General features: G+C 39.7%; 2 protein-coding genes across 7 annotated transcripts in view; one reads left to right on the forward strand and one right to left on the reverse strand.

The window, feature by feature from the left end:
- Positions 1-3,332, reverse strand: part of LOC123959852 (bifunctional methylenetetrahydrofolate dehydrogenase/cyclohydrolase, mitochondrial-like) — a 4,268-nt gene extending 936 nt beyond the window's left edge. Inside the window, exons 1-4 of the mRNA XM_046034164.1 lie at positions 3,141-3,332; positions 1,432-1,616; positions 1,069-1,191; positions 509-685 (exon numbers count right to left, since the gene is read on the reverse strand). Of these exons, the coding sequence (XP_045890120.1) occupies positions 509-685; positions 1,069-1,191; positions 1,432-1,616; positions 3,141-3,283 (628 nt within the window). The 5' untranslated portion in view covers positions 3,284-3,332. The remainder of the gene's footprint in view (positions 1-508; positions 686-1,068; positions 1,192-1,431; positions 1,617-3,140) is intronic.
- A 5,062-nt stretch (positions 3,333-8,394) lies between these two features.
- The window catches only part of slc20a2 (solute carrier family 20 member 2), a 54,130-nt gene continuing 38,963 nt past the window's right edge, over positions 8,395-23,561 (forward strand). For all 6 annotated transcript variants that reach the window (XM_046033808.1, XM_046033809.1, XM_046033810.1 and 3 more), the window contains exon 1: positions 8,395-8,690. The gene's annotated coding sequence lies outside the window, so the exon portion shown is untranslated. The remainder of the gene's footprint in view (positions 8,691-23,561) is intronic.

A 23,561-nucleotide genomic window follows, 5' to 3' on the forward strand; every position in this document is an offset into this window, starting at 1 on the left:
CATTTCCCTGCTTACATACAGTTGACATAGCACATTTAGCCAAAGTTCTTAATTGACAGACTTGGTAGCGAAGTTGAATGAGTCTTCCAGCGCATTTCCACAGATTTTAAGTGCAAGTGGGAAAATGATTGTTAGGCGCCATCTCGTGGGCCAGACATAAAAAGACAAAGCAGCTCCTCACTTTGAGTCCAGAATTGACTTATTAAAATGTTGTAATTGAAGATCAAACAAACTGAGGTGTGGTGAAGAGCATATGAACACAGTGTGAGTTACAGAGCACAATTGCAGTAAAGGAAAGCAATTTACTGTAAATGTGTTTTTATTAAGTAATATTAAGATTGATACAAATAAAATTAATAATACAATAAAGTAATGATAAAGACTAAATTAACAGGTTTCAATATTCAACATCATTCAGTTTAATAGTTCTTCATTGTCCGCTATGGGATTATTTTTTTGCGGCAAAGTAAAAAAAAAGAACAGACAAACACTATGAAAACCAGGTTACAAAACAGAGGTTTTTGTGGTTTACCTGCTCGTTTGATGATCTCCCAAACAGCTGCAGGTGTGGCAGGCACCATGGATCTCTGGTCCAGACACAGCTTACCGATATTCACAATATGGAAGCCATCCACATCCTTCTCTGGAGCGATGGCATTACATACCGCTCGCTCATTGATGTGATCTGAACAGGGAAGGGAGTAGGACAGATACTCAATGATATTACATATAATAAGGTGCGGAACATAACGGCTAATTGTTGACCACCATATCATACAGTGGGACTACATGCAGTTCTAAATATACAATATGTGGATGTTTTCAATATTGTCAATCAACTTAAAAAATCAAGTGTAAGAAACAAAGAAAGCTTTAACAATAATGGAAATGTACTTATTTAACTACGAGCCACCTTGTTCCAATTTTCATATAGCATGTTTTTTTTTCACGTTAAGAAAAAACTACCAATCACTGTAGTGAAAATGTAACTGCACAGAGCAACTAATTTATTTAACTTTGATGTCATGTGAAGAAAATCTGATGTGCAGCTGCGCCTCCTGTGTTTACCGGGAAGTGGCAGCTGCACCAACAGGCCGCTGACCCTCCAGTCACGGTTCATCTTGTCAATCAGCTCCAGCAATTCCTCCTGGGAGACCGAGCTAGGCCGCACCACTGTGTCACTGGAAATACCTTGAGAGCACATCACACACACTCCATATTATCATGTGTATGTTAGTTTGCAGTTGTGTGATAATACACTACATTACACTAATTTTGCTTATGAAAATGTGTTTATCCATGTGTGTATATATATATATATATATATGTATGTGTTTGTGTGTGTGTGTGTGTGTGTGTGTGTTACAGTATGCTTGTTGATCTGCATGATACATATTATGCATACAGTGTTACGTAATGCTCATATCTGACCCAGGATGCTGGCTGCCCGGGTCTTGTTCCTGACATAGGTACGACTGGCTGGGTCGTCCCCCACTAAGACCACTCCTAGGTGGGGTCTCATGTTGCCCTGAGCTACCAGCTCTTCCACATCACGCTGGATTTCTCTGTGGAGCTGACGAGCCAACTCTGTGCCCGAAATCACCACAGCAGCATGCCTGGAGGGGTAAATTGTAAAGGCATGAATGAATACACATATAGAGCACACGCAACATCACAGGTTGCAAAACAGAAATAACACCAAAAAGATATCTAGCACATTATTCCAAATAAAGAAAAACAGAGACGACTAGTCATCAGGAACAATTCATAACTGATGAATCTGAATCAATTCATTGGTTTCCCAATATGTTTGAGTTCAAGGTGATAAGAACATGAAATCATACTGTACAGCACAACATACATGTGACCACCACAACATCTGTGAAATTAATCTGTATCATACTTGGTTATGTGAATGCTATTACATCTGGCAAATCAGTGTGAATACCCTTTTGTAAGGTAAACAATTGATTATATAATGTGTGTGGGAACATCAACTCAACACAACACATTTGTAATCATGGGACTGGGTCTGTCCTAATCCTTCCTCTCTTTAGGGGTGGAAGTTTCAGTGTTGTCCACCACTTTGGTCCAGGGGAGGAATATCTCAGTAACTATTAGATCGATTGCCATGAAATTTGGTCCAGATCACGTAGTGCTAGTCCTCAGGGGACAAGTTCTACTGAAGCTGGATGAATTGTCTTAACTTTTGTGATCCCTAAACGTTTCATCAAGCGCCACCATGAGGTTTTAACTTCAATTTACCTATTACACTGGTTTGTGGGTAAATACTTGAAAAACGAACATTCCCATCTGCCGCAGGTGTAACGTTACTTTTAACGTTAGTCTACATACATTTGTTAATTTGCAGATTTAAGTTAGCTAAGATAGTTTCACAACAGCACCTCAGAGGCGTAACGTTAATACACCTACTGATAAAAGCACTATTTTGTTGTTTTAGCTAAAGTGTACAAGCTACTAAAGCTAAGAATTTTGATTTATATCAACAATGCTATTTGATTCATTTGGTCAGACGGTCTAACGTTAGCCATTTTCTGAAGAAACCCCCCACAGCCGTGGGCTTTGTAAGGGAAACGACTAACGTTACTAACGGTAAGTTAGTAACGACAGTAACGTTAACGAATTGACGTTACTCTTTTCCTGTCTACTTTTGATTTTGAATGATTTATGATCTTGTTTTTTAAATGATTAATGAGACACCTGTGTTAAGAAAACCAAATTACTGCAGAATAAGCGGGATTATTAGGGCCGGTGATTCACCTTCATTCAGTCTTAACGTTAGCTAACCGTCCTCTAGCAACAGCAGCTGCCAACATTTTACAAATAACGTTACCGCGTTCTTAAACGTTAAGATGCAACGGGCGAATCTGCAGGGAGTTATGCAACATTAATTGTGACACATTTTTTGACAGCATTGTCCATTAATTCAGACCTGTAAATGACCTCCCAAAGGGACGTCCGCTAAACATGCCCTCTCTACCGTGAACGGTGAAATCGGCTGTCAATCACCATCCTCTGGCACGTGACGGTACACACGCCTTCACCGGCGCTGAAGCGCCGCTCATCCCTCGGCAGAGTGCATTAAGAGAAAAAACCGTTTTGAACGTGGTGCCATTTACCTCGTCGCCGACTGGTGTAGATGTCTCCTTTGACTCTCGCATTTTCTGTGCATACGCAGTGTGGCCCGGCAGCAGTTATGGTGTAACGTTAACGGGTTACAAATCCTGAAGGAGGAGCGTAGCGGTGAAACAGAGGCCGCCATGTTTGTGTGTGCGTGTGTGTTGTAGAGCGTGTGTGCGTGCACGAGATGGAGAAAGGGGGGCAGGGTAGCGTACAGACAATAAATCTAGTGAATGATGGGGCTACATCATACCTTTGCTTATGAGGCAGAGGGATTTATTTATTTCTTTATTCATGATAAAACTGCTGTAGGCCTAGTAAATACACAGCTGCAAACATAAAGAGGGCCTACCACATATTTGGAAAGTAACTAAGTAAATACTCAAGTACATTTAAGTACATTTATTCACAGTTAAAGTGAAAGATAATTAAAATGAATGAAGTGATAAGGAAAACATGATAAGGACTGTTTGGTTACCCCTGCTGTGTCCATCTGTTCAGGTGATGTTGAAGCTGCATGAATATACAATTTTGTGTCGGAAAGAAAGATTCAACACTTTAGAAAGATGTGGAAAAATATACTGTATATATACACGTATGTAACAAGCTTTGAAGAAGTTTTTCTATGATTATTACAGATACAATTCTATGTCTGAGGATTTGTATGCACACTGCATCAGTCGCAGTATGTTGTATAGTATGTAAGTGACATAAACTATGAATTCTTCCTGTTTTGGGCTCTTATAACATGGCCACGGATTTAAGGGTAAATCAAAGTTTAACCATACAGAAATATAATTTAAAGTAGATGAAGTCACAACCAAAAATGAAAAGCAGTGATTGTCACAGCTGTGTCATGTTTTGCCACAAGATGGCAGCAAATATTTGGTGCATTTAACTGAACTGAAAATAAGATGCTTGACATTTCAGAAAATGAGCATCAGGTGTGCACTCAGAATATAATGTACAAATCACACCTATGCCAAGTATCTGGGCCACATTAGCTTGTATAAAGGTAAGTCTATATTGGCAGCAAGAGTCGCTGGCCATTACCTGTATCCTGTAGCTCCCGGGAAAACATGTAAAACAAATTGTTCTACAGCCCAAATTGATGGAAAAAGAACAAGGACTGTGGCCATAAGATTGCTGGTTTAGCCAGACCGATCAAGAAAATAGCGGCAGGGTAAACATGTCACTTACACAAGCCCGTCTCCTACAAATTACATTCATATGCAACTAAGAGAAAGGTGCTTGCTGGATGCTTGGGTGTGAGCACAAAGCCCTTTGCTTGGGACTTATATCCTGTCTCATGCTTCAAGTCAATCAAGTCAGAATATTTTCCCTATTCTATAACAAGTGTGAGTTGTCTAAACATAAACATCAAAAATGTGGATATTAGATTTAGAAGTTTTATTGACAAGTAGGTTTACAATACAAGGAATAGTTTGTTTGGTATTTTGGTGTATGGTAAGAATAATATAATTGTAAGATAATCATAAGAACAGTTTCTTTCTGTATACTGTGGCGTGAGGTTTTGGTTAATATTGTTACAATATGAACATTTTATCATTATATTGATCCAAATGTAACTTGGGCCAGACAAGAGGTTATGCAGCACATATGCACACAGAAAAATCACACATGAAATTCAGGTTTTCAGTTTAAACCTTCAAAGTGAATTCACCTACAGGAGTATGTGGTTTTGGAACATTTCACATGTGAAATAACATTTTATACATCAAATGTAAAATTTTACATGTGAAATGTCTGGAAACCTCACATGAACCTCGCAGAAATGCTATTTACAGGTAATAATCCACATATACATAAACAGTGTGCCTGTATGTTAATTTACAAAGTGAAATGTCTGAAAAGCACGTGCCTATGAATTTTCCACACATGAAAAGGGCTCCATAAGTTATTAACAATCCGTCCTTCGGATGAGACGGTAAACCGAGGTCCTGACTCACTGTGGTCATTAAAGATCCCATGGCACCTGTCGCAAAGAGTAGGGGGTTCCCCGGTGTCATGCCAAAATTCCCAACCTGGCTTTCTCCATCTGGCCATCTAATCATCCCCCATAGTTATTGGCTCAATGTTTCCCTCCCTCTCTGCCTCAAGCTGATGTGTGGAGAGCGTTCTGGCGCTAAATGGCTGCATCACCCAGGTGGGTGCTACACATTGGTAGTGGTTGAGGTGAGGCCCCCCACTTTACTGTGAAGCGCTTTGAGTTTCAATGATAAAGCGCTATATAAATGTAATGCATTATTATTATAATAGTGACTATTGGACTTACATTCATCAGGTGGCCGGAAAGGCGACTCCAAATGACAATGTCAATTTGTTTTCATTTTGTTGTACTACCCATTGCAGCCTAACTAACATGAACCAACTATCTTTACTGTCATCATTGTGAGCAAGATATATACAGAAACTAACACTATAGTAACTGTTCAAGTAAGGACTAAGCAATCTGGCTGTGGGTTATGTAATTTGATTCCAGCATATGGGTGTTAAAAAGTTTATTAAATAAAGTTCAGCAAATAGTGCAGTTGCCAACTGGAGCTCAACATGGTATGAAAGAATCCAGGAAAGCAAGAACAAAGAGGATCAATTTCCTGTAACTGTGATGAAGCTGTGATATTTGTTGTGTGACTGTTAAAGAGCAGACAGCACATCAGAGGCACAAGATTAAGTGTTCGGTGGACAAGCGCTACTGTGAAAGAAAAAGACTTTATTACATTACATTACATTTACCAGCTTCTAAACAGGGTCGCTACACTTGAGTGAAGCACAAGCAGTGAAATAGCTCTTCTCATAAAATTGGATCATATTTGAAAAAGATGTGACAACGTTGGGCAGTTTTTGATGTAGCATGCGGTATTTGAATCCCTCTCTTAAGACCAGGCTGCTGCTGCAGCCTCCTCGTAGTTTTTAGCAAGACTTCTCATTATATACAATTGGAAATAGCTCTCCAGATCCTTTACTTAAGTAAAAGTAGAAATACAATTGTCTGAAAATACTCCATTGCAAGTCAAAGTCCTGAATTCAAAGTGTAACAGAAGTATTATCAGCAAAATGTAATTAAAGTATCAAAAGTAAAAGTACGCATCATGCAGAATGTCTCCTTTCACAGTGTCTTTCACATTATATTATTCTGTTTTTATCACTAACAAATGCATATAATAATATACTAGTAGCTATCATGAGTATGGTGTTTCATTAAATCATATACCGTAAAACTTCTGTTAATAGCCTGGGCTTTTATTTGGTTAAATATCTGAACTCACCCTGCCTACATTTGGGACAGGCGTCAATATGAGGCAGGCATGAATTATACTTTGGCGAACCAAATGATTGAACTGTGGAGAATCTAACCGACCTACCTAATGTGTATCATGTCCATACTGACAAAAGTTTAAACATTTATAGTTGTATGCACAATCTAAGCAGCTTAGTACTAGCTCAAGCAGGTGACCTGGTGGGCTTTAAGAGGTTTTATACATCCATAGAACTTCTATAAAAACCAGATCAGGTGTCTAATTGAAAAATGCGTTTATTTGTCAAAACATGTAGCCACACCTGGCCAGTAAAAGAGACAGACGTCTACTTGGGACTAGGCTTTCAATTTTGCATTAAGCATATCATGTTTTTTATGTAAAAAGTAACTATAAGAGTCAAATAAATGTAGTGGAGTTAAATGTATGTCAAAATTAAACTTAATACAGTACTTTAGTAAATGTGTACTTAGTTATTTTCCACCACTGCCCTCCTCCTATGCATAGCTGCTGGGTAGACAAGCTGATGGTTCATCTGAAGCTGGACAAGCTTTAATACACTTTCAGGGCTTGATTAATAAATCCCATGAAGTATGGCAACCATCCCTGGACTACTGGGATTTATGGACTACTCACAACGGTCATTGTGAGTGTTGGACAGTTCTTCAGGGGACATGGTGGATGTTATCCAGGAAACCCGGGGGCTTTGAAATTATATGTAAATGTTGAAAAACCCTGTGACATTTAAATATATAAATTGCTATTTTATTCTCTATGTGGTGAGCATTAAATAAGTAAATCTGCTCACAGACCCTTAAAAGATTTCACACACATTTGTTGTTAGGAGTCTATGCAGAGAGAGTTGGCCAACAGGCTAAAATACTGTTTACTGTTGTCTGGTAATATGTTGTCATGACCTTGTGTGGGTTGAGAACAATTGTATGGCTGTTAATGTGGAATAATAAGGTAGGCCTAAGAGCAGCTGTTCCACCCTACTACTGGCTGAAGGGAACAGTCATGTCTCAACAAGACATAGCATTTATACAACTCAAAAGGGAAATTATTTCTCAGATCACACATACCAGTGTGTCTACCATAGCATTCAAACTGTGGGGCCACTTAGGAGGGATTTTAGGGTGACAACTGGAAACATTTGAGGTTAATTATTCTATACATCTGAATGAAACTAACAAATATCTGTACTGTAAATTTATATCATACAGTTGAAGCAGGTAATTACCAGCCCAAACGACCCCTCCTTTCTCTCTCTCCCACCCACTGTTGTTGACTCTCCGGGTTGGTTACGTAACACATTGGTGCCTTGCGCACGTGGCCACAGTCATAATAAATAGCCAACATTTTAACGCATTAACCGTTACCATCGACCCAGCGATCACACCGTCCACACGCGACCCACAATTTTACTTTTGAGGCGTATAAAAACTAATTCTGGTCATATAACCGATCCCCCCCTTTACAAACACACACCAAAAACACAGATTCCTCTGCTCAGCACGGGTCCTTTCGGTCTTAACCATAACAATAATCCACAATGAAAGCACACTGTGGGCAGGGCAGCGCACAGGACAATGTGTTTGTTCTTAATTAGATGTGAAGGTACATTCAGTTCCTGTACTGTGTGGAAGGGTTGTGCCATCTTTGCTCAGGGTAAAAAATACATGAAGTGGTCTTTCTTTTATTTCTAGGCTCCGAGGGGCTGTCTGAGAGAAGGAAAATCACATGAATCTACGTGCGCCATGTAAAGCAAAGTTCGGGTTTGGACACTGGGAATACCCACACATTCCTGCTTTTTAAAGAAAACGTTAGATAAAGTGACCACTCGGATAGTCTAGAATAATCCAATCAGATTTAAGCTAAATGCGCCCCGGTCAAACACAGCCTTAAGACTTGTAGCCAATTTGTTCATTAAGCAATATCAACACACATCTCTCCCCTCTCTCCTTTCCTGTCTCACGCTATCCACCCCCTCCCCCCTTTCATCACATAGGCTAGCTGTCATCCTGAGCACTGTAGAGACGACCGCTCAGTCGCTAAACGCTCGGATGACGAGAGCAGCAGGCGACATTCAGGTCATCATGGTCGCATGAGTCGGGGGCAACCATTCCGAGGGGACGACAGCCACTGCTGGAATCCGTGACATTTTCGACGAAGCCCACGGAGGACGGTTCTGGGAGAGTACAGGCAGAGACACAGAGGCGTGGACGCGGAGAAGAACGGCACATTCCCCCCTAGTGTTGTCCTGTTTCGTTGGTATGTAACGTTACATCTTGTCTGACAACAGCACCAAAAAAACACCGCTGCCCTTGTGTGTTTTTACCCCTTCGACTGGGTTTCTGTCTTGTTTAGCCACTTTCCTTGCGCATTTCTTTGTGGTGAGTCTGTGCGGACTGGCTTTTGAGGAGGAACGGGGCCTGGTAAGCGTGAACCACAGCGTAAAAACCGAAATGTCTGCATTTAAATCAGCTGCTGCAGCTCACAGCCACGCAGTATTTTGATTTGTATTCGTGTAGCGTTGACAGGGATACCTGTGAATGTCGCATTTCTCCACATGTGACTACATTTTTTTTTTTGCGTGCTCGTCAGGTTTGCCACTGGTCGCGCACTACTAAAACAGTGAATGGAGCCGCCACACGTGTGACTCCACATCGACGGAGTATCTCAATAGCAGCAGTTCAGAGACTGATGGCCTGTCCACCGGTCTGAACCAGTGTGGGAAGGTGGACAAGCCAAGCAAAGGCGAGCACTTGGCCCACAGCGCCGCTGTAAACGACCGTCTAATCACTTTGCTGTTAATCACGCGAGTTCATTACACTCTGTTTAGCTTTTCTTGAACGAACGGACACTGTTTGAAGGGTCGACAACTGGGCATGCGCACCATTGCCACTACCGCTCCATTGCCCAATAACAATAAGAAGTTGGGACTGGCCTAATCCAAAGATATCAGAAGTGCCTCACTTTGCTTAAAGATTGTATTGTCAATGTGCAAGTGTGTAGACTTTGATTTTTAACTAAGTGGTGTAGTTGTAGCCAGTCAGATGGCACAGGCAAGTAAACCTGATATGTTCATCTACAGATGTGTATCTGTAATGGCAAGCCATACAACATGTCCCTGTTGCTGAAGCCCCGGCTTGTTCAGGGCGGGTCTCTTCCTTTGTCACTATAATCTATTTGACAGCAAGAATAATCACTGGAAACACAACTCACTTTCAGTATAACAGGAATTACAGGAGCACTCTGAAAAATAAGTATAAAGATCTCTAGAAATATTGCGCTGTTATTACAACAGTAGTGAAAATGTTACTTAAAACTGGAGTGCAGCACTTTCCCATATAAATGAACGGCTGTTACATTCAAGCCCCTGCTAAAAGAGTTCACACAATGCCGATTAAACTATCACCGCCAAATAAATCTCTCTGGATGGGCAGTGTACCAGAGTTTTTAAATCTGGTGTCTGTGGCGACATTCCCACGCTGGCGCACCGGCAGGGATGTGTTTTAGGTCAAACGGCATTGATTGGTAGAGACTGGTGGCGAAATTCACGAACCGCTATGGCTGTGAGAAAAAAGGTCCTTTGGAGAGAGTTTGTTAATGAGTATTGTTCATTGTGTTTATTTGTGATGATTGTGTAGTTTGTGTTAATATGCTTTAAAAATGTCGCACCATAGCAATGGAGTAGGCAACTAGGAGTATGCCAGAGGCGGAGGACAAACACGGATAACCATTGGTGTAGCTTTTCCTTGTTGGAGAGCGCTGGGAGAAGAGAAAGGAGGAAGGAAGGGCAGACAAGCATGTATTACTGCTCTTAGATAAGTATTTGTAAAATATTTGGAGTAGGCTATCTAGCTATTACATTTACACTATCTAAATAATAGATTATTGTCCTGGTACTGGGGAAATGTCTCTGTAATTTTACTGATGCAGCATTTTACTGTTTGTAGCCAAGCGGGAAACCTGCGGGTTTGAACAGTGAAGCCAATGCGGAAGTGCCTTTAAACTTGCATTCTTGCTAGTAGCCAGCAGGAGGTCACTCTAGGGGTTGCAAAAGAAGTTAGATTATATACAAGCAAAATGACCCTACTTTTCACTTGATTTATTACCTCCAGTAAACACTTTCCTGATGAGTTTATGGTCTCGCTTGCTAGTTTCAAGACTTATTCAGTACAGCATGATGATCATTTTGTAAATTATGGTCCCATTTAGAGGACTATAACGCATGCTTTAGGTATAGCTAAGTTACCTAGCTAGTAGCAACCAAGCAATGAACGTTAGCTAGGATTACCGCGTTAACATGTTGGTGACGTATATTGTGCGAGATGAGAGATGTAGCTCATTGAACAGTTTTCACACAAAACTAAATGTTACTTTAATATTTTATGACAACCTGCAACTTTCTTCATGGACAAAATGATCTTTTAAATTGACAAATATCATATGTGTAATTAAGTGCAACAATTCAAACAGAATTTAAAAAATAATCTCTTGCCTTTGACTACCATAGATATTTTTCCCAAAATAAGGTCCTGTGGGGCGGAAGCAGAAGCGAGGGACTTAGCCACTCTATGCGTATCCCTCCCCAGCTCCACTCTCTTGTCCAAGTCAGTTCTGGTTCCAAAAAAAACAAAACAAGGCAGTGATGGCCAAAATGCCAGACTTGAGGCATGGGTGACGTCCACTCCAGTCTATAGTTATAGCGGGTGGAGCTATTTTTAATTGCTTACTGCTAATAATAATATAATTTGTAAAGTAACTAAAGCTGTCAAATGCATTTTGTACAGTATTTCCCTCTAACATATGGTGGAGTAGAGGTATAAAGAAGGATAAAATGTCAATACTCAAGTACAAGTACCTCAAATTGATACAGTAATTGATTAAATGTACTTGGTAACCTTTCACTACTGTAATGCATACTCTAAAAAAATTGCCCTTCTGAAACACTCAACACTCTGAAAACAACAAAAAAAGAGATTATTTACATTTAATATTTATTTAATGGCCATTGTTATGGATGGTATTGTCATGTGTTCCTATCATTTAAACTAGAATATGTCAAATTCAATCTTAAGTTATTATTTGCATTAAACATAGCCCCCACTAAAGATATCTTATCCTATGGCCCACACCGGCAGTGGAAGTACATAGCATTCAAGCGGCCAGAATGGGGTTTGTGAGTTGATGATTAATCTGAATATAATAATAAGAGAGTGAGAAAGAAGGATGCTGCAGTCTCTCACTTCCTCACATGTTTTCTTTTAGTTGTTTTCTCTCAAAAATGCTTTGCTTTTAAGAAAGTGTAACATCAGTGCTTTTACACTGCAGGGGCTTATAAATGGAAGAACCAAACGGTGTTTGCTGTATCTTGTTGAGCCATAAATGTAACAGGACAGATATAAAAGCGTATTATGAGATATGCAGATTAATAACTTCCCTGTTTATACACACCTTTATGTGAACACCTGAGTGCACTGCCTAGGGGGTTTGTTGACCACCTTCTATGATAAGGATCTTTTCACCAGTTTTTCCCATCACTACATTTTTTAAAAGTATAGCCATCTATTAATAATATCTATGAAGTAGCACAGTAATGTTTATACCTTGATACACTATTTGTAGAACTCTTGAAAAGTAACCAGCCTGTAATTGCCTGGAAATGGCCTCTAAGCATGCAGGGATTTATATAAATTTGAAAGTTCTTGTACCCACACAGTTTAATCTCCTGTTGTGCATTTGAAGCCGTCTGATTTGCTAAGGGAACCGGCTTTCTCAGAGACATTTCAGTTAAACTTCTGTGTTGAACTTCAGCAAGTCTGGCCGAGGTGACGCTGTCTCATCAGACAGCTTTGGCAAAACAGATATTACTATTGTTGCCCTCCTTTTGACTGTGCCTTCATTAAATTTTTAAGTCACCTTCTTGTGGAATTAAGATGGGTTCACAGAAACCTTAGGGACAGAATCAGTTTAGATTTTGACTGTACTTTGACCTGCCCTTTTGTCAGTGTAATCCTTTTGGGGGGGGAAAAAAAACAGTCAAGGCAGTGATTCACACTAAATTGCCTGGGTGCAGCCACAGCTTAGACCACAATGTCCATAGAGTCTCTCTTTTATGCTAACCTGTAAATCCAAATGCTTCATAACAGACACATAGCAATGCACATTTAAACAGCACTTAAATCAGGCAGCTTAACTTTGTGTTTTTAAAGTTCTGTGATGAAGCTGGCTGTCAGTGGAGGAGGTGAAGGAGGAGCTGTTCACATGCACCGAAGAAGTATGCATACATTGTGTAATGTTTTCACATGCAACAAAATTCTGAGAGAGCAGAGTCAGACCAGTTTTCACAGAGGTGTTTTCTCAGCACAAGTGCACTGGCAGTTTACAGTTTCTAAGAACTTTCTATCATCTATGACTCAACCTTTTTTTCCAGGTCAATGTTAAATTCACCTTAGGCATCTCACTCCATGACAATAATGTCTTCCATGAGTGGGCAGGTCAAACCACATTACTTCACAGCCTCCCTCTGTGTGTACCTTTTTTTTCCTCAAAAGACTTTCTATGCTACTTTTGTCTTTATTAGACAAACAGTAGGACAAGATTGGTCTACATAAGGAGTCGGCAAATAAGGCTGGCATCGGGTCTAATGTTTTTCAGGTCAATAGATGGCAGGCCAGAACATAGTCAATTTATCACTTATAATCCGTCATTTAGCCTACTGTGTCCCTGTTTAGCTCTGTCCAGGGTACCCGCGGGGTCTTAAAAGTATTTAAAAAAAAGTCTTAAATTTCATATTCCAACAATAAGGCCATTATAAGTATTACATTTCATTTACCATGGTCTTAAATTTTTTCTTGTCCTTTCTTTCATAGGATTAAATTAATGCCGTAACATCATAAATAAATACTTTGTGTGTGTGAGACTTCATAATATACTCCGTTTGGTGTGACTCTGTTATATGGCAGTACAGGTAACGTTCCTGTTTATGTCAGCTTTACGCTCTGGACTGTGGAATGTTCGCGGTGCAAGAGATCTGACCGTCCAGCTCTGGAGCGCATCAGTCAGTTGTCAGGAAAGAAAACAAAACTTCTCGGACGTACTACTAACAATCTAAGGCTAGCTCGTCGCCTGAGAATGGGCACGTGTCTGAAGTTCAGAAAGCCAGTAATATGGACAAGTTGAGGCTGAGGGCAGTGCCACTGAGGTTAGCGCAACAAGCGGATCGGATTGCAAGCCAGTCACACTTTGGCAAGCGGTAACGGAACAGCGGAGCTGGAAGACCCGCTGCAGGTTACTGGTCAGAACTGTTACAACAGCAATGGAGAGACGGGTTTGTATAAGGCGAGGACGGTGTCTGTGTGTCGGCGTTGCGCCACTGTTGTAAAGTTATGTGAATGGAAACATCCAACTAACATTGACGCACATTAACTTCTTGTATTTCAAGCAGCCTTTAGATGCAAACACAGAATAGAATTAATTACCACTGAAGCAATTGGCATATTATATTACATTACCTTATCTAGGCCAAGGTGCAACTAATTGCAATAACTCATACCACACAATTTTTTGGTATTTTTTATTTTACCCCTTAAGAGTTCTTAGTGCACAAATATTGTATTCATTTCATAGTTGTCATTTACACTGTGGATACTGGGGACATGTCTCCATCACTTCGTTTAAAGCATTTGTTAAATATGTTCTGAAAATGGCTTGCAACAAGAAATGTTAAAAAAAAAAACAAATAAATCTTTCTCAAAGTATTTATTTGCATAATAAGAAAACATGCAATGCAATTTAAAGATAGAAGAAACAAATGTGCATTGTCCAAAAAAAGTTTGTGTAGCTTAAAAAAACAAGCTGCTGAGTACTGCATTATATTCTTTCTATTATATTCCTTGAATTGTCACTTTATATAAATAAAGACAATTCTACCATAAATTGGTGCAGAAAATCTCTCCAGAATGCAGGAAATTAAGTGTTTAGTGCTCAAAATTATTTCAGCATTGATTATTTCATCAAATAGTGTTAAAATGTCGCATTGTCTTGTTCTCCTGAACCCAATATTGGGAATCATGCATGTGAGCTAAGTGTATCGTCACACCCCTAATCTGAACCCTTTTGTCCCCACCACTTTTCAACACAAAGTGATATCCTTGATTCATTTTATCTGATCACAAACACACCCCAAAAAGCTAGTGTGTTTAAATATGAATGTATTATAATAAAATATTTTATTAAATTCATTCAAAACTTTGTATGTAACTTTGAATTTTCTCGGGCTTAAAATTAATACAGATTTTCCATTATACAGTAGTGAAGTTGGTATTAAATTTCATCCTAGGTGGTATTAAAAAGGTCTTAAAGTCTTAAATTTAACTTCAGTAGTGGAAAGGACTCCCGTTCGAAGGGTTGTATGTTCAATCCCTTCTTGTTGCTAGTGTTTTTCTCCCTTTTCAACAAATTGATTATGAAGGTCCACATCATCCTATGGATGCTTATTTTCATTTCCCCAGTATATCCAGGCAGTGGAAATTCCTGCGATTCTCATTCAGAGGAATCCGATCTCACATTTTCTGACGGCTTTTTCAAAAGTGTGTCAAGCAAGTCTTTTGAATTTCCTTCAGAACTTTTCAAAGTAAAAGCTCTCAATTAAACACGACAAAGTTGAAGTACTCCTAGAAAGATGTTCTCCTGCTTTTATTTTGTAGGCACAGTCACTTAAGAGGAAGTGATTATGTAACTTTTGCTGTCATGACTGAGATCATCGTTTCAGCCCCTAGCCACTTTGTTTTTTTGTTGTTCATTTTGCTGCTATCAAAGTAGTCTGGCAACAGGCCAGCTTTGGGTCGCGGGCCGCCTAATGCTGACCACTGGTCTACATGATTGGAGATGTCGTCCAAAGCCATATTTTCATTATCAGGGTAGTGATTCGATAATCAGTTAATCATTAGGGGAAAAATCTAATTATTAAGATTAATATTTACTAGTGCTGGCTGGTCTTTGTTTTTTTTTATTTGTTATATATATTTTTGTAGATATATCTCAACCAATACTAGATCTTATTTTAACAACTATACCCATTTGTTATAAATGTCAGGTGACTGCTGTATTTCATCTTTAATTAGGCAGAGTACCAAAACATTAATCTTCATTAGTTGAAATAAATGCATTAGAGTGATCAGTTATCAGTGTGTGCTGCTTTTTTTTTCTCTCTAACACCATCACAAGATTTGACATTTTGTGGTTTTGAGTGAAATGTCTCGACAACTGTCAGATGGATTGCCATGACATTTGGTACAGGTATTTGCCTTAAGATGGATTGTAAAAAATTATTGATCCCTTAACTTTCCCTGCAGTGCCATCATCAAGTCAGACCTTTAATTTGTCCCCAGTATGTGACATTCCCATCATCCTCGGGTGTATTTTTTTTTTTTGTTTATTGCTTATCAGCAAATGTTAGCATGCTAACTATGGTTGGAGCGACGTGACACTATATAATACCGTGCAACAGTAGAAACGATTTTCAAGTGATTTCACAATTCTTGTGTGATCACGCGAATGCTGCTGCCTTGCAGGGTAACTTGGCTAACTTGGGTGATTTGGCCAGCAGGATTGCTTACCATGTTCTAACGTGACGTGATGGCAGTGGTTGGTGGGAATAAAGCAACTTTAAGCTGGTTTGGCAACCACAGCATAAGAAGTGACAGACAAATGTGATATGGTTATTTTAAACCATTTCTTAGTTGAATTTACAGAACGGTTAATGTATTGTGATACTGTTGGCGTGATATAAAATTACATCTCCCATGATAGACGATTTTGGCCACATGGCCCATTCCTACTGCTAACATGCTAAACTAACATGTATCAGCTCACTATGCGCCACTGTGCATAAGTACAGTCTCACAGAGCTGCTTGCATGGACGTGTCCTGTTTAGATGAAACAATTAGCTTATTGATTAACATTTAGACTGGAGTAATGAAAATAATTGCTGCCATACAGTGTAACATAAAAGCTGCTGGCACAGCTGATGGATGCATTTTTATGGATGGATTTATGTTTTAAGTTAATACAGTCGGCTGCCAGATAAAAAAAAATATTTAGATTTTTAAAAGTGAATTCACATTTTCTAACAAAATAAGACAATGGCCTCGATCTTGCGGATCGACATCAGAGGGAGTAAAGCAAAAGAAATGTATGGAAAATGCACTGGAGTGTGTTTTGGTTTCCATGACGGTTGGGCCCCGTGCTGGCTGGCCCTTCTGCTAGTGGGTGTGTCTGTGGCTCTGTGGGCGGAAGGGCTGCTGGCACCAGGGCTGGCAGTGTCACAGTCAGAGAACAGTCTGTCTCTCTGATCGGCCCACCTCGCCCTCAGAGCACAATCACACTGTTATGTCTGAGTCCTCCTCCGCCATGGCAACATCACATGATTGCATAGAAAGAGTAGGAATCTTGTTGCTGTGTGCGTGCGTGCGTGCGTGCGTGCGTGCGTGCTGCGTGCGTGTTGTAGCAGCATAGCTTAATCCATGATATTGCTGAATACCTGGTTAATCATGTCACTGATCATGTGGAGCTGATAACGTGTCTTCATCTTTTATTAAGAAAGGTCAAAACGAGCACACTGGACAGAAGAGAGTAGGAAAGGTCAGCATGTGAGGAGGGGGGTTGTTGTTGTTGTTGTTGTTGTTGTTAAAGGAAACTGAGAAGTGCACACAATAAGCAAGCTGCTAAGCTGAGAAAGGCTGCAAAGACACATGGTACAAACATCAGTTGTTTTTCAGACATCACAGTTCTGTGAGTCTCTTGATGATTTAATTTCAGCACTGCTTCGGGGGTCAGGGCACCATTAAAGCTTGAGAAAATAACCAAAGTCGTTTCAGCTCTTAATTAGACCACTATTCAACCACTGGTTCAGCTTTGTCTCAGTATTTAACCAACTTTTCTGGAACCAAAAATGTTTGAGGCTGCATTTATACACTTAAATATTTGTGGTTTGCACACACGTATATGTATGCGGCTGATTTCAGGGAACTCCTGTCTAATGGCAAGCTTACAACCGATAAAAATTTTCAGTTACTCTGTCCTCCTGTTACCACTGTCACGTAGGCCTGCATTCTTCTTTGACCCAAAAGTGAGCCTTAATTGCTCATAATGCCCAAATTCTTTTACGACACATCTTCACAGAATGCTTGTGGTATTTTTGAAGGTTTCTTTTGTCTTCTTAATATCACCATTTACAGTTAGCATTTACTGACTTGTTTAAGTACGCTGGTGGCCATAGGCTTCCTGGTAGTTTTCCTGTCTTGGTTGCTTTGAAGCAAAAGACACTCACTTATTCGGGGAGTATGACGCATACAAGAAAACCTCAGTTCTTTAAGTTATGGCCTCCTTAAAGACAAAAAACCCCTAGATTCTTCCCACAGAAACGAAACTCATGACAACTTACATGAAAACAACTAGCTATTCATTACCCTAGTTAGCGTGTCTGCTTATACTAGTTGCATCGTTTTCTCTGACCTTTTGTGCGTTTTTGGCTGCGTTTGTCCTCTCCACTCGGCCCATGAGAGCCGTTTTGTAGTGTTTCTGGTGGCCTTCTGTAAGCGGCAGGGTCTGTATCAAAGCGTTGTCACACAGAGCGTCTCTTGTTTGGGTGCTGGCCTGGTGTTAACTATGCTAATGACAAGCTTACTGCTGATCTGTGAGGCATTGTGGTTTTATTTATGGAAAGTGGAATGGACATTATTTCCCTATTAGTACATTTGTTCAGGAGCACCTAGGGCTTGCTTGACTTTAAAGAGTCATCATTCTGCCACTAAGGCATGGGATGGGTTTGAGGTTTTGGAAAACTTTTGATGGCACAGTACTAGAGGAAAGCGTGGGAGTGAAGCATGGGAAGTTATTCTTGACATTTGGGATGATCTGTCAGGTCATCTAAATGACACATTTTGTTTTTATTTGCCTTGTGGATACAATTACATGCCTCTATTACAACAAATAGCCTCCCTTATTTCCAAAGAGCTAGTGTTTTTTTTTTTTTTTTGGTTTTTTTTTCTTACTCATTATTTTTTAACTACTAAATATTGCAGTATGGATTGCTTCTCTCCCCTTTTTGGTGCTATATTTTCTAGTGGGAAGTTTGGTGAAAATAATTGTTTCCACACAAAGCTGTCTGTCCGCAAGATGACAAGCAAACAGCTTTTAAAATGCTTGTTTTCTGGATGGCATTCGGATCGATCAGGGCTATGCTAACTTGTTTCATAAAATAAAACCAATAGATGAAATCAAGGGTTAGGGTTAGACAAATATTTCTGGAACTTGGCAGGTACTTCATCTTTCTCGCTTACTTTTCTCCAAGCAATCTCCTTTTCTTTTGCCCGGTCTCCAGAACCGTTTCAGGGCTGTGCAATGTGTGTAACTGCACAGGGTCTTGAGCCTGGCCTGCAATCCTGCAGTTTTTTAAAAATATATGTATATTTTTTAACCTCAAAAGGTTTTAAGGAACCTTCCCCAACTGTGAGATTGTGCTCAGGGTCCTGTTGACTATCCCAGGAATAGTGGCATCAAGCGAGGGATGCTTTTCAAAGTAAAAAAATAAAAATTCAAATCTATGTGCGCTTCCATGTTGCAGGACAGACATGTGGGTCACCCTTCAATTAATTGAAAGGGATGTTGCATCCAAGGATTTTATTGCTGAGTTTGCAACCACGAAGGCAAGGGAACCATTTATGTGTGTGGTCCATATTTCCATAGGAATATCTGGATCTGGACTCTGGATCGAATCTGGGTGTTTATTCCTCCAGAAGCTCCAGCGCCTCTGGTCCCTCCCACTCAACGCTCTGCAAAGCCCCGCGATACGCACACAATTTTTATATAATATTATTATAATATTGTCAATCCATGCGACTAAATGAATTTCGCTTCGCTTTCTGTGTGAACACAGTATAAGGTGCAAGTTATTGTTTATCAATATTTTATTTTCTCTAAAATGTTTAAATTGTAAAAGAAATCTTTAAGGACACATGTGCACTTTAATGGAGTTTGATGAAGATAATTCTGTGATTTCAGTGTGAACATAGGCCTGAAGTTATGTGTAAATATTGTCTTAGTTAATTGTACAGCCATAACCTTATAAACAAGGCATGTGTTTTTCCATTTCCTCTCATGGGAAAAAGGGCTCAGGGGTTTCTTTTGTCCACGTGAAAGTTCTTCTGAGTTTGTAGAAATCTTGATGTTTGAACAGGTGTTAGCTCACGTGTCCATTTTAACTCCTCTGGCTTAGTTTTAAGGCTGAGTGTGGTGAAGAGGGTGACAAGTCTCTGAGATGAATGATCGACTGGTCTGCGCTGGTCCACGCTGTTGTGTTGATAATGTTACCGCCTGTTTGCATTTGATTGTACGGATGCAGCTGGGCTCCATGTAAGGATGAGCAGCTGGCTGACTGGTCACTGCACACACTCATGTGACACTGCTATTTCTAGCTAAATCATTCCTCCTCCCTACTGCCTCTAGTAACAAGAGCAAGTGGTGGATACGTGACACCTCAGAAAGCAGCGAGGCTGGAAGGTGGGGGCAGTTTGCATAGATACCACTCTGTTTGACAGAGGCCACCTCCGAGGTGGGGACATGCTAGGTAGAACAATGGCATGTGCAAATGTAAATGGTTCTGTTGAAGGTAAGAGTCAAATGAAGGTATGTGCTGTGACTGCTGTGATGTGTTGCTACAAATCCATCATTTTCAAGTGACGGTTGCACATTCTTCAGTTAACACACTCCGAATAAACACACATACTGTTAGCCGATGCACATCTGTCATGCCAGTTAACAAGATGTCAAGAGATCATAGTGAGGCTGTAGAGTTTTTCTGAGTTCTGGTTTGGTTTCTTTCTTAACAAACCATTTTACAAACCAATTTTCTAAATGGTTTACTGTCATGGATGTGTATAGTTACTGTGACATGACTGTGTGTCATTGACAGTTTAGTGGCTCCACAATCAATCAGAAATAAAACTTAAGTACCTACTTTTCTCCTGCACGTCCATACTGTAATTAAAAATCTTGCTGGCATGATGGCAATATTTACTTTTGGCATCGACAACCCATGTTTTTCTCGGTGTGCTGATGAGTGAAATTACCTAATTTGATTGATAGGATAAAGGGTAACTTGTCCACACATTCTCACCATCTCATGGTACATGGTTTCTAGGGGTCTCTGTGAGATATATATAAAAAATTAGTTTCCCCGTGTAGACTATTGATTACATTATGGAAAAATCTAAGAAGCAAAACTGTCAATCAGTGTGAGTAAAAGTCACACTTGACGTAACATCTCTGGTACGGACCAAACTGGTCTATAACATAGGCTATTCAACGTGTAAGCAATATTCTTGGGCACTGAATCATGTCATTATGCTCTAACAACCTGAGACTGCCTAATGCTTTATTTAGGGGGCAATTGTTTTCCTTAAAAGAATAATTATCAGGGGATTCAAACTGAGTGGATGATATGATTCTTGGTCTAATATAGGTCTTGTTGCCCTCCTTTTTAATAATGGTAAATTGTATAATTGGTCCTCTTTAGATTCATGATAATCCAAAAATAGAAATGAGAACCATTTTGGAACAGAGCCTGGAAAATGCACGGGCACCAAAAATACTTATGTAGTACAAGAAGCCCTGGGGAAATCCTCGAGCAAAATGCTGCTCAGGGTAATGTCAGGCCAGTAAACTATGGGCGACAAGGATTAAATATCGTTGAAAATCTCCAGCGTGCGCTGTACTGAACAGGTGATGACATCTTCATAATGTTTCACACATTCCCCCCCCCCCCTTTGGTAATGCTGAGAAGACTTACCGGTACAACATAATCTTTGAGCTTTAACACTCATGTTTGTGGCTTCCAAAATATGATAGGGTACACTTTTCCTGTTGCCTATGGTTAAACTGTTTTATAATTGTATGTTGCAATTTTGATTATTACTTACACAATTACTGTCTTAATAAGCTTCAACTGACTTCAACTATATGTAGTTATATGGCACCAAATTACTTCATTGATGAAAAATACGATAATACTGCACACCGCGCTGTTGAGCCTCAACATATTGCCGCAGGGGAAATTACTTCACCGCTACAGCCCTAACTAGTGGTGCAGTTTTTAGATTGCAACCTGGTGTGTGCTCGTAGACGTGCTCAAACTTGAGCGAGCAAAATCCGACACACCGAGAGACAGATTCACAAAACACAGGGCTCAACGTTAAACTTTTTTGAATGTGGCCCCACTGGGCCAGTGGGTTTGAAACTTACTGGCCCGAAGACAATTTTTACTGTCCCTCCTTCCAAAAGTGTTTAATCGTTTATTAAATACATCCTGGATATAAAAAAACTAAACAAATGTAATCGCAGTTAAAATTATAAAAAATAAACATTTTACTTTTAAAACAAAACATACTAACAGACTCAAACATGACGTGCTCTCCTGCCGACAGCCATTTATGAAAAATGTACACAGAAGCGGACACGAGTCGCCTCTATCCTGAACAGGTTGCCATGGTAGCAACCTGTCAGTCACAAGGTAGTCCCGTCCAAAATCATATGCTGCATTATCGTCGATTTCCCCCTAAATTGGACCATAATATACTAAATAAACATCATGCTGTGTTGAAGACTTGAAACTAGCGAATGAGACTATAAACTCATTTAAAAGAGTTTACTGAGGTAATAAATCAGCTAAGAAGTAGCAACATTTTACCATTATTTCTAATGGAACTCGCCCCCTGCTGGCCGTTAGAGAGAATGCAGCTTTAAGTTCCGTCTGCATGGATTCACTTTCGACTCAGAGGTTGCAGCATGATTGAGATTAGAGAAATAACATTTGACAACCTCTCGTCACATAACTACAACTCGGGATTGGACATCGGTGCGCGCCAAGAGCTGCAAAACAACTGCAGGATGTTGAGTTAAGTTTTTTGAGTTGCAAGTTCAACTGTCCCGACCTTACGTTTTACTGGCCCCGGCCATTGGGCCACGTTATTGTCGAGCCCTTAAACATGTTGGAAACTCATGGAAAATCCCTGTACAATGTTGCACTAATATTTTTATCCGCTTAAGGTTGAACTAATCCCTGCTGGTTACATAATAACGTTACATGTATTGGATGATAACGAAAGCGGTTTGTAAGCTAGACTGAAAATTATAAATTGTGTCCACACTTCATAACAGTTAGACTGCACTAAGTAACATTATTGTAGTGGATGGGTCTTCCTCTGTGGTGTTTCCTGCACCGTTATGTTGTAAAGTTGTATATTATATGGGTCACGTAAGTTACTGAGGCGGTGGAAAAGCTGTATACCTGAGTTTCTGTAAAATAACGATAAATCTAAATTGAACGTTACAAAGCAAACAGCGGTAGATCAGTGCTAACGATAGCTAGCTGCACCTGCCTTGCATCACTCTATGCTAGTATAAACAAATCGCTCCACATTTGCTTTGTGCTGTTGCATCATTTCTTGCAGGCTAAAACGACTGATCGGTATTAGCCTGTGAGCTAACATTATCTAATGTGAGCCAACTAAGGGCTCCAGTACATAAAACTTTGTTTAGGGCTGCACAATATGGCCAAGAATGTTATCGCGGTATAAAGTTTAATATCTTTCGATAATTATCACGTTAAGTATCAAATTATTTCTTTTGAGTTTAAAGGCCGATTTTTGCACCTGAGTGAAGGTTGAAGAAACCTTTATGGTTAATTCAATGTAAATGTAAACTGTAATTAAACTCTTCTTTATGGTTAACACTTGATGCCAAACAGTGGATCTCACAAATCTCAGGTTGAACATTCAAAACAATTATGACGAAATCTTTTGTCAACAAATATGCAAGTAAAATTAAGTAATTCTCACCATCTCATGGTACATGGTAAAATTAAGTCTGATTTTGTTTGATTTAAGTGAATAAAATCAAACATTTATTGAATATTTATTGAACATTTGTTGTTGTTGAAGAAAAATATTGCGATAATTATTGTTGTCCAGCCCTAACTTTGGAAAATCCAACCCAAAGTCTTCACATAGGACAAGACATACTGGCTGTCAGAGGTAACATTTTTATGTGAGGTTACAACCCCTTCAGCAGGCAAT

Source organism: Micropterus dolomieu, linkage group LG21 (genome assembly GCF_021292245.1).
Source record: "Micropterus dolomieu isolate WLL.071019.BEF.003 ecotype Adirondacks linkage group LG21, ASM2129224v1, whole genome shotgun sequence".
In the NCBI taxonomy this organism is placed as follows: domain Eukaryota; kingdom Metazoa; phylum Chordata; class Actinopteri; order Centrarchiformes; family Centrarchidae; genus Micropterus; species Micropterus dolomieu.